This window comes from Bidens hawaiensis, unplaced genomic scaffold (assembly GCF_021521415.1).
Source record: "Bidens hawaiensis isolate Kalapana, Puna unplaced genomic scaffold, B.hawaiensis_p1.1 tig00048171_1, whole genome shotgun sequence".
Classification (NCBI taxonomy): Eukaryota; Viridiplantae; Streptophyta; class Magnoliopsida; order Asterales; family Asteraceae; genus Bidens; species Bidens hawaiensis.
The window spans coordinates 35,035-47,055 of record NW_027506064.1 but is presented as its reverse complement, the minus strand read 5'-3'; the positions used below and the strand labels follow the sequence as shown (position 1 = coordinate 47,055).

The 12,021-nt window shown below is 33.1% G+C and overlaps 1 protein-coding gene across 3 annotated transcripts; it reads right to left on the bottom strand.

Moving 5' to 3' along the window:
• Positions 1–1,052: 1,052 nt before the first annotated feature.
• LOC143616570 (importin beta-like SAD2 homolog) lies at positions 1,053–10,771 on the bottom strand. Of its 3 annotated transcripts, XM_077089367.1 has the most exons (20): positions 10,628–10,771; positions 10,349–10,512; positions 10,100–10,270; positions 9,838–10,026; positions 9,552–9,739; positions 9,410–9,470; positions 8,278–8,352; positions 8,123–8,200; positions 7,954–8,016; positions 7,793–7,876; positions 7,564–7,715; positions 6,887–6,926; positions 6,662–6,805; positions 6,470–6,586; positions 6,182–6,403; positions 5,504–5,668; positions 4,309–4,957; positions 3,259–3,419; positions 1,530–1,680; positions 1,053–1,442 (listed from the first exon to the last, which is right to left on the bottom strand). In XM_077089367.1, the coding sequence occupies exons 1-20, from the start codon at positions 10,761–10,763 to the stop codon at positions 1,294–1,296; spliced, it is 3,159 nt and encodes a 1,052-aa protein (XP_076945482.1). In that variant the 5' UTR covers positions 10,764–10,771; the 3' UTR covers positions 1,053–1,293. The 3 variants fall into 3 exon arrangements, with proteins under 3 accessions (XP_076945482.1, XP_076945480.1, XP_076945481.1); XM_077089365.1 differs by lacking the exon at positions 1,053–1,442 and having other exon boundaries at positions 1,608–1,683; positions 3,253–3,419; positions 10,625–10,771; XM_077089366.1 differs by lacking the exon at positions 1,053–1,442 and having other exon boundaries at positions 1,608–1,683; positions 3,253–3,419.
• Between the last annotated feature and the right edge of the window lie 1,250 nt (positions 10,772–12,021).

Here is a 12,021-nt window from a genome sequence, read left to right as displayed (position 1 = left end):
TCGGATCTATGTTTACCTTAACCGATTATCTGGATCTAGTTCATGATGCTAATGATTATATGTTATATGTTATTATTATTAGTATTAGTTATATATATGTGTATGTATAATATTAAGATGAAGATTGAGAGAGAGATCGGACAGGGTTTCGTTAATTAACTCTCAAAACTTAAATAACTTGTGAATAGAGTTCACTATAAATAGAAGATAGGTCTAGTTCGCTAACATTCCCTAGCGAACTAGACACTACTTCGTTACATACATAATTAGATAAATAACTTAACGAATCATCTCCTGATTCGTTAAACATCCTTAACAAATCATGATGATATTAACTTAGAGCTAGTTCGCTAAACATCCTTAGCGAACTAGACTCATACATTAGCGAACTACAATATAACTTAATTGTTTATTACATTAATCAAAACGACAAATACGTTAAAGATAAATACAAGACTCGAGACGCAAAACCGTGCACTAACAATCTTCATCACCATCAACGTAGATCCTTTTGGTGTTTTGTTTCCGGTCATAACATCTAAAAAACACATTAATTGTATTAATATTTAAGTAAAAACACATAACGGTTCGGTTCGGTTTTTTAAAAATGAAAAATCGAACCGAAACCGAAAATTTAGTTTTTTAAAAAAACAAAAATTTAACCGTCGGTTAATGCTTTGGTGCGGTTTTTCCAGTTCGGTTAATTTGATTTTTTGCTCACCGGATAATTACTTCCTCCGTCCCATTATAAGTGTCCTAGTTTTACTTTTCAAGTCTTTCTTTTGCAACCTTGACTGTAAATATTTTTGTTCGTGTCATATAATACTTGATGAAAATTATATCAATGTAAAATACATTTAAAACCTAATCCATTCATATATTTTACATCAAGTATTATATAACACAAACAAAAATATTGTCGGTCAAAGTTAAACAAAAAAGACTTGAAAAATCAAACTAGGACACTTATAATGGGACGGAGGGAGTAACTAATTTCAATAACCTAATCACTTAATATAATTCAAAAACAAGCTCTTAATAGAACCTATAAGATGTTTGTATTGTCATTCAAGAGCAATTGCCAGAGAAATAAATGCAAAACATGAAGAACAAGTATCATATTCCCACATAAAAAGAACCACTCATTTCAAAAACAATCTGTAATAAATGTTATAAGAAACCAAATGCCATAAGAAAGAACCAAACAAATTTCAAGAACAATCTTTTAAATAGAAAAAAATGGTATAAAAACCAAATGCCCTTGTAGATTATCTCATTGTCCTATGGCACATACTACTTAAAGAAGTTAGCAGTTTCAGGGAAGGCATCTACAAAGCTTGAAACAAGTTGTTGTGGAAACTTGGGGCCTTGTAAAAGTACTTGGTGATGCCTTTCCATCAATGACTTTACAATGTTTAGTGCATCAACTTCATCCAACTCTCCTACACAAAGATACATTTCTTATAAGCCAAAAGGTTATGAACTAACTGGTAAATGGCAACAAGAGCAAAAGGTGTTTTGATGATTACCTAATTCAATTTCTTCCTCTTGGTGTTCCTCATCCACTTCTTCCACACCAGTCCCGTTTTCCAAATCGATGGCTGCTTGTGCACATCTTTCCAAAAATTCTTCTTCGGTTTCTTCATGTTCATCATCGTCGTCGTCGTCGTCATCTGAATCCTAGTAAAGAGAATGTGTGAAAGATATCATTAACTATTAGGAATTGAAAATGTAAATGACAAATTATTACAAACGGGTTAAAAATGAAAAAGACACACACACACACATATATATATACACACAGACACACTAGATGGGTGCCCACGCGATGCGGCGGTGTGCTCGCGCAACTTAACATTGAACGCATATTCATTGTCAGTACACATTTCATCTTATGACAGTGTGCACGTAGACCGAAATTGGACACGTAGCTCGTGCAAAGCCAATTGTGTAACTTGCGTGTAACCAAAGATTGAACACACGTAACCGGACCGTAATGCACGATAGTGACATTAAAACATGCTTAACCAACACCAGACGTGTAATTCATACCGACTACCGGTGCGGGGCGTTGGGTTTAACGCTTACCAAGATTGGACTATGTGTGTTACGTGGTGCTGGACATGCGTCGGTACATGTAAACAATGACATTTGCGTAGCCAGTAACGAAAATCAAGAAGTAAACCTGATATATACAATAATTTCAAATAAATAATATTTTAAATCAACATGTTTTGGCCCCAAACCCGTTCTAACTCGACATCATTCTGACCTGTCCCCTTTCTACTCAAACTCATACCGACCCAAATCTAATTAAATTTTTTTGTATCGACTCATGTCGACCCTAATCCAGTTTTACAAATGACCCGAGCTCGCCCACTCGACAGGTTGCCAGTTCTAAATGGTAATCACGTAACATGTTAATTTTTTAAAACTAAAAAACTATAGCAATACCATACTCAAATTAAATAATTTTTTAAATCAACCCATTTTGGCCCCAAACCTATTGTGACTCGACATCATTCTGACATGTCCCTTTTCTACTAGAAATCGTACCGACCCGAACCTAATTAACCATTTTTTTGTATCGACTCATTTCGACCATAATCCAGTTTTGCAAATGACCTGAGCTCGCCCGACTCAACATGTTGCCGGTTCTAAATGGTAATCACGTAACATAATAATTTTTTAAAACCAAATAACTATAGCTATATGATAGTCAAATTTTAGAGAATAAAATGCTCATTTTTATGGTGTAATGTTTTTGAAAAAATATTAACGGGTGAAAAAACAATGGCCGTGAAAAATGTTTGGGGTGGTTGGTTTTGAATAAGGGGGTATTTTTGTAACTATTATTTAAATTAACAAAAAGATAGTGAAGTTGAGGGACCAAAGTTGTAGGTGTATTTTGAAAGAATGAAAGTTAAGTAATACTTGTGACTAAAGACTTAATTACCCCTAATAACTATATTTTAGATGCATTGTGTGTTGTACATAAAGTAATGAGTTTGGTACCTCTTAAAATTTAAGAGGTCCCTAACTCATGCTTTATATATAGTATAGATATAGATGTATGTATGTATGTATATAGAAGTCATGAGACCTATCAAACCCTAACAGTATATGAAAAAGTTATAATACCCTTATTACATAATATTATTATTTCTCTAACATAAACTTTTATCAGACGATGATATAACAACACATGAGATGTTGACATTACTGAAAAAGTAAATTATGAGTCAAACAAAGTCAAACCTCATCATCTGCGTTGTCATTGTCATCCTCACTTGCATCCTCATCATTATTTTCTTGTACTTGTTTCAACTGCACAGAGGCTTCCATCAGAGCAGCCAAACACTCCCACAACAACCCATCTCTCGTATGTAGTCCCGACATTAACTTTGCTAATGTCATTACTGTTAAAGTATATCATTGCATAACCATATTATTAGTTCAGTCTAGGCCTGTAAACGAACCGAATATTTAGTGAACAGTTCATGAACGTGCGATTTGTTCGTTTATTTATGAAAAAAATCAAACGAACATGAACAATTTTCTTTTGTTTGTTTTTTGTTTATTTATTTAAATAAACGAACATGAACACGTCTTGTTCTTTCGTTTAGATTTGTTCATTTAAATTAGTTAATGTTTGTTTATTTAATAAACAAACAAATATGAACATAAAGTTTTGCTCATTTAGTTAAATGAACAAACATGAACACACATCTTGTTCTTTCAATTATGTTCGTGAACGTTTGTTTATGTTTGTTAACTTACAAGGTTTATGTTAGTTCATTTATGTCCAATTTTGTTCGTTAGTTTACGCTCATTAATGTATTCATTTAAAATTATTTGCACCGTTACAAGTTAGTCTAGTTTTAATAATTTTTTAGGCCCAACACATTGTTTTTCACATTAGTATAAACTAGCTTAGCTCGGTTGAATCTGTTCATCTACGTTTAGTTATGTTCGTGAACTGTTCGGTTATAAACGGAAACGAACACAAACATGTTCATTGTCTTAGCTACCGAACATGAACAAGAAAACCTTGTTTAGTTTAATTGGTCGTGGTTGATCGTTTGTTCAGTTAAAGTTAAACGAACAAACACGAACATGTTCATTTTCTTAACGAACGAACATGAACAAGAAAACCACGTTTATTTAATTGTTCATGCTCGATCATTTGTTCGGTTTAAGTTTAAATAAATGAACACGGACACGTTTTGGACAGATAAAACAAGTACTATAAATTAAGATCAGCGCTTGTAAAGTTTTATAGGAGGAATTAAAATAAGAAAAGGTTACCAGTTAACTTAATTTCAGACTCGGTTGATAATCCATGTTCAAACATAGTTGAAGAAATGGAAAAAAGAGCATGCGCCCACACTCTTAATCCTTCATGTTCTAATGTCTTCTCAACGATTTCAGGATAACGTAAATAACATGAACATATAGCAAGCAACAATGGCTTCCAAACATGAGACTGTTTTACCTGTTTCTCTTTGAAACAAGAAAACGCAGAGCTTGTGAAAGATGCAGTAACCGCATGCATTATATGTTCATCTTCATGCGAACACGTCAAAACATGTAAAAGTATGTGAACAGAAGATGAGGCTCTATAGATCACAGATGGGTACTGTGAAAAGGCGTTGCTGACAAACCCACAAATTCCTTCAATAATGGAAGGTTGACCTGTTGATCCACGGATGAAGTTTGTTAAAGTTATTTTCTTGTGCAGATACGCAGCTTCTTTGATGCAGCTGAATATAGATGAATCCTCTTCTTCCTCCCAATTATTATAATTTGAAATCAGACTGGCCCAAATCAGTAAAAGTTTTGAGACGGTTTGTTTCTGAACAACATTGTTTCCAATAATATCAGACATGATGAATGTGAGTAATGTTGATGAATCGTCTATGCAGCTTGATGATGGAGATTCTGGATCTTCACTTTTCTGCAAGTCAAATGACGAATATAGTGAATGAATATTATGTATATATATAGCTCATGAAGCATACAAATAATATTAATAACAAGCGCGACACCATACAAAACCAACATACTTTCTGTTTTTCTCAACAAGGTCATACAAAACCAAGATAGCTTCTGTTTTTCTCATGAGGTCACTACTGTCTACATGTTAAATTTGAACAAAATAGAGAATTTTTAAAAACCACTTGGTAACTGTACATTCAAATTTTCAAAAAAAACATGAAAATAAAATATAATCCACGTAAGCAAAACAACCAGATGTGTAAAACACTGTTGAAGGACTTTTGTGAAATAAATTTAAATAATTGGTTTTTTACGAAATCTGCCCAAATGAAATATATATATATATATATATATGTAAAAAAAACCCTTAGTTATTATGTATAGACACAGATTATGTTAATAAAAACAAAAAAAACTTAAAAAGTATTTGGATTAACAGTTATAACTTTTAATCCCTCCCAAACAGCTCATTTTGCCAACTACTAATAAATATATTTAAACCAACATTTTGAGCTGATGTTAGCCAAGCCACTTGCAGAAGATCTGTAAAAGCTGTGGCAATGGTAGATCGACCAGTAGCAACAGCATTATTAGTTTCGTCGTCATCAGTTAAAGAACCTTCCCAATACTGAGCCATAACGGATAATGCAGCAATACCTCTCACAACCACCTATAATCAAGATTCACGTGTCAGTTACCTTCTTTTAGAGTAAATTACACAGATGGTTGCTGTGTTTTGGGCAAAGTAACAGCTTAGGTACTGAGCAAAAATAGTAACAAGTTCGGGGTTTGGAACAAGTTTAGGTATTAAAGCTAACTTCTGTTAAACTTTATGATAAAGTAGAGTAAAATGACTAAAATACCGTTTAGGGAAGTATTTCTGAAATCTATTTTTATACTATTAACTGCAGGGACTATTTGTGTAAATATCTCTAAAACATATACAAATAAATTACAAAAAGTAGTCCCTTAAAGGGTATTATAGTCATTTTATCCTAATTTAACAGAAAACATAACTCACGTTAGCCTCAATACCCAAACTCGTTAAAAATTTGAAAGCACAAACTCCAAATTTGTAACTTTTTTTGCTTAAGACCTAAACCTGTTACTTTATGTGTGTAAATATTAACTCTATTATACATGACTATGAAATTCGACAATAAAAGTGAATAACAAGGCTTACTTGGGGCCATGGCTCAGGAACAAGAGGGATATGTTTCACAATATGTTGAGTCAACAGGTAAATAATATGTGGGATATGAGAGGCAACAACATCAGCTCCAGCCTCCACTAATGTTTTAAGAAGCTCAAACATAATTGAGGTTTCTTCCTCGCTGTTGTCTGTTTTAATTCTGTCAACTACAACTTGAAGAACCGGTAACCAATCGAGTGGACTGAACTCATTCTGCACAATAACAAAGAGCTTTAAGTGTGCTATACACACAAACATCATAGGAAGAATATTGAATACCTCAGCAAGTTGAGCAAGTGCTCCAGCTGCGGATACTCGTATGGGGTAATATGAAACATCTGTGTCGTCCATTACTAAGGCTTTTAACAGGGATGAATATACATCAGAACTCATTTCCTGAAAATTCAAATAATGGCATCATAAATATGCATATGATGTAAGGTAGTAAGAAAACTATATTTTATTACTCACTTGAGGTATACAGGAAACAAGCTCTCCGAGTATCCAGTTGGCAGAAGCAACCAAATAAGGGTGACAAATGGATGCGTTGTATAACGGTAGTACCCGCGATCGAATAAGCATGCCTGTATATGCAGGTTTCTGCTCTGTCAGAAACTGAGAGTGAAAGTATTAGTTATATCTTTGTATTAAGTAAGAAAAATATAAAGTAGAGACTTTGGACTGCGATATCCTTACACCTACGAGGCTGCCATATGCCATCAAAACACCATAATAACTGTCAAATACAAAAATTACAATGTTAACAAAAGCAATAGTGCATACTAATGAAGATGAAATTGCACAGTTGTTTAAATGGTTGTTTCTTATACAGTTATACAGTAGTGATGAGCGATGATACTGAATCACACCCAAAATATGAAAACTCTACGTGAACTCTAAACTTAATTGTGATGTATGTGAAGAAGTAACTGATTGTAATTTGAAATTGTATTGAGTTTTTTTTCCTTCTGTAGACGATAAAGATCTCAAAAACCTAAATCTGCCAACTAATCACGGGACACACCCGCATTAATGCATCATAGTGGTTACCAAAATTTGACAACCTGGGAAACATTTCATGGATTTAATAACAAAGAAAATTGCAGTTTAATAAATTGCATATATCACAAGTATAAAGTCATTATATTGAACTTTAAATATTACTGCTTATTGTAATTTCCCCACTAACTAGTACTTTAATATGACCATCTTGCCAAAATTAAGCTAGATAATTATCTTATGTTTCACAGCATTGATTTTGCTAATTATATAGTTCATTATGAAAGCATGCAGCTATGTACCTTAATCTTACAAGAACACTTACACTATGTGTCTTTAAAAACATTAAGTTACATGCTAATTAGTGAACTTACTCATTTATATTATTGTTGGTTACATCAGATGGAACTGAGAATTTGGACAAAAATGGAAGCACCAACAACTCCCCCATAGAGCTGCGACCTTTTTGTTTGTTCTTTTCGCCTTTTTTACGCTTTGATGTCACTGAACCCACAACAGGAGGCCCCTGCAAACATCACTTTAAACATTTAATATTTAAAATAATAACAATATAGTATACATAACAATAATAATTCCAATGACCTTTGATACTGAAATAACACCAAGCAAGTTCAATGCACTTTTTCTTGGAGTGAATAAGTCCTCTCTCCACCCTGAAATTTCTTCCTGTTACACAAAATCCATCGTTTATACTTATTGTTTTAGGAAAAGATGTAATGTTAAAAAATAGAATAAATGCATACAAATTCAGTAGGGAGGTTCTTTCTTATGTACTCATCTGAATCTTCTTCCCACTCTGTAACATCCTACAAGCAAATGTTCAGTAACCGTTAACGCAAATATGCAATCAGTATAATAAGAACCATCAATTGAAATCAATAACCATGTGTATTCAGATTATGTGCATCAAACCTTTTCATTCAGTATTATTGCTGGAAATATTGCAGACTCTAGCAAAGATGAAAAGTGAGGGGAAACAAGTCTCCATCCCTGTTTTCAGACATAAGTCAAAAAAATAAAATAAAAAGCAGCAAATCTAACTGACTAATGCAGAAATCCAAACTCACTGGGCCTGTTTCAAGGAGTCTAGATATGACGTCAAAAGCTAAAGACACAACCCTCTCTACCAAATTATCCAGCTTCTGCACAAATCACATATCAAATCAATAAAAACCACATCACTCTACAATCAAATGATAACTAAAGTGCGTTTTTTTGGATTAATTTCATATATATCCTTACAAACTTGAAAACTCGCACATATAACCAACCAATACAAAAAAAAATACCCAACTTTAACGAATTTTTACTTACCGACCATTCTACCCCTTCCAATTATACTTGTTTAAAGGCATATTGGAATTTAATAATCCCACCTTTTAGTAGTTGGCCGATAATAATCCCACCATAGAAAATAGTTGTCACCAGTCCGACCTTTCACACTGACTGTTTTCATTAGACCTTCGTTTAAAAAAAACTTAACTCCGTTAAGATTTTTCAAATTCCACACTGATGTTTTAGGGCTTTTGTTCGAAATGTGGATGTGAGTCGATTTATGTAAAACTTACCTTGAAATTGTGCTCCAGAGTCCAGACGACGATGAACTGATGCTTCAATTCGGGTGTTTAAACTTCCAATTAACAAGTATTAAACCGTCTGGAAACGGACCGTTTCGAGGTAAGTTTTACATCAATCGATTCGTATCATCTTGCCGATTAAAAGTCTTAAAACATCGGTTGAAATTCGGAGAAAACTTAACAGAGTTTAGTTTTTTTTAACAGAGGTCCAATGAAAACAATTAGTGTGAAAGGTGGGACCGTTATTTTTTGAGTTGTGATCATTATTGGCCAACTACAAAAAGATGGGATTATTAAGTTCCATACGCCTTGTTAAAAACCCTACATTTCATTTGAATTTTGAACGATAAGCGAATTAACATTAATGTAATTTTAAAGTTTTACTCCAAAATGGGTAAAAAAACAATTTTAAGCTAAAAATAGGTATATAATTTTTTTTTATGTCATAGATATATGAGGGCAAAATGGTCATTTAATAAATTGGTTTAATAAATTTAGTATATCTGGTATTTTAATTACTTTGTAAGGACATATTTGATATTTTTAGTTTTGTATGGGTATATATGATATTTTCCCAAGTTTATAGGGGTATATATGAAATTGCCGCTTTTTTAGAACATACACTGAAGTCAGTTTTTTGATAGAGTAGTTTCACAACAGAATTAATGATGTCTGGCATGAGTCTGTAAGATGAGATAGAACAAAATCAGTAGTGATAAACAAGTGTCACGATTTAATAAACTTGATTAACTTTAATGTGTTACTTGTCAGAAAACTTCCTGTGTCGAGTGATAAGCGCGCAGAAAATGAGTAAACTTCTCTTGGCAGTCTTGAGCCTCAGTGTGTATGTATCTTCAACGTCATTAAATATTAAAGATTGAAGAATGTGAATTAGATCATGGCAAAGAGGCGGAAGCAACGGAACCAATGCAGATGGCATATGTGATCTCACCTACATAAACAAACACAAAGATGATAATCATCATCATCATCTGCCTAAACATAACAAGATTTTTCATGCATCAGCTTTGGTAGAACATAGATACTGACAGAATAATAGATGCATTTGGTCATTATAAGAAGACTCTTCTCTGCTTCTTCCGTTTCAACTTGATTTTGAACACAGAGGTCTTGAACAAACTGATGAAACAAAGAAACCATAGGCACAAGAATTTCGTGTGCGATTAGCTCCAATTGAGGTGGAACGGGCTCCTTGGCTAATTTTGGATTCAAAAAGTACTGCCACAAACAAACAAATGATTTCTGATAAATACAACAACAACAACAACAACAACAACAAGTAAAGTAGTACCTGAAATGGCCGGATAACCGAGTGGAGAAGGAAAAGGGCGTTCGTGGTCTTCCATGTTGAGATGCCGGTCTTATTAACCAGATGGCTATCTTGAATGACCAATTTGAGGTGAGGCACGAGTTGAGGCCATGAATTTTGCTTCACAAACTCAGCATCAACAATAGGACGTAACTGAAAAGAAAAAAAAACAAAAAAGTCAAAACATCAAACAAACATAGTCCGTCCGAATTGAATTGGCTCATTACGTACTGCTTCTATTAAGAGTTTCAAAACTGCAGGAGGTTGTGCTTGAAGCAATGAGCGCACAAGAAGGTCTCTAAAGTCGTTGGTGGTGACTGGATTCCGCCTGGTGAAATTCTTTAGATATGTTGCGGCAGCTATACATTGACCTTGAGTCTCCTCCACCTCCCCACCTAAAATCAAATTGATTTGAGTAAACAACAACAACAACAACATAATAATAATAATAATAATAATAGGAAGTGATGAGAATGAATTATTATTATTATTATTATTATCACTAACAACCGATGGCGATGGAGATGAGAGCAAAGGGGAAATGAGGGTTGTTGTGTGAGAGGGCGTGGAGAGCCTGAGTGGCAGAAAGGCGAACTTCATCGTCGGCGCTGAGTGTGTTGTTCAGAAGCAACGCTATTGAATCCATTTTCCCAACCCTCGTTCGCTACCTCACCCTGCTTTTGCTTTCTTTCAATTGGGTGGCGCCAAACACCCTACACAATGGCGGGAACCTCTTTCTCTCTCTCTCTCTACAGCGGTTTTACTTAACGAGAGAAAAGAAATGAAAAGAAAGGTTTCTTTCCTTTCTTTTCCTTTTGATCTCCTTTCTCCTTCACTTTTTCTTTCTTCTCAATTCTTTGAAAGATTTCCACCCACTTTTCTTCTTTATTTCTCTCTCTTTCCTTTCCTGGTTAATTTCTTCCTAGTTAATGAAACTTAAAAACACATTATTTTTATTTTTCTTTTCCTTTCTCTCCTAAAAAAAAACTAAGGACACATCAAGTCTTATTTTACATTCATTTCTTTTCCTTTCTCTACATTATTAACACTCTGGAACACAGTGTACAATTATTATTAAATTATTATTCCTTCTTTTATACAATATAAAAACCATTATATCTATAATATATATAAACGAAAACATAAAAATCCTATGTGTCGTGATGTGGTCGCTCCCCTTTTTTTGAGTCACCAGATTTGCTTGATTTTTAAATGGAAGATTTTCATGCATTTGACCCGAATTCACGGGTATGGGTCTTATTAAACCCAGATATTTGTTAAACGGGTTATAACATCTCATTAAATTAGAAACTAATCTCAACAAATATTTGATATAAAAATCCTATAAAGTAGGAATATACTAAAAATTAATATCTGATTTATTTAAAAAAAGATATATATTATTTATAATTAAAAAACCAATTTTATAGTAAAAAAAAATAAACGGGTTTTGGGTCTCATCAGACCATATAACTTTTAAAACGGGTTATAACATCTCATTTACTTTTGAAACAATTTATCATCAAAACATAAGTATATTATTAACTTTCATACAATAAAAAAATAAAAATTCAAAAAATAAATAAATATAAGAAACAAATAATATAAAACAACCCCCATAATACGGGGGATTAAAACTAGTTACACTATATATAAATGCAAACTGAATTCAACTTATATATAAACCTTATCGGATTTTCATTTAAAGCGTTGATTAACTATTCAAAGTTCTGTATTATAATTAATTTAAAAAAATTAATAAATAAAAAGTTATTATTAAAAATTTTATTTTTCTCTTTATCTCAAAATTTAGTGGTTATGTTATAATATCCTTTAATTTCGGGACGAAATTCCCTAAAGTATGGGAGACTGTAACAACTCGGGTTTCGTTTAAATTATTTGTA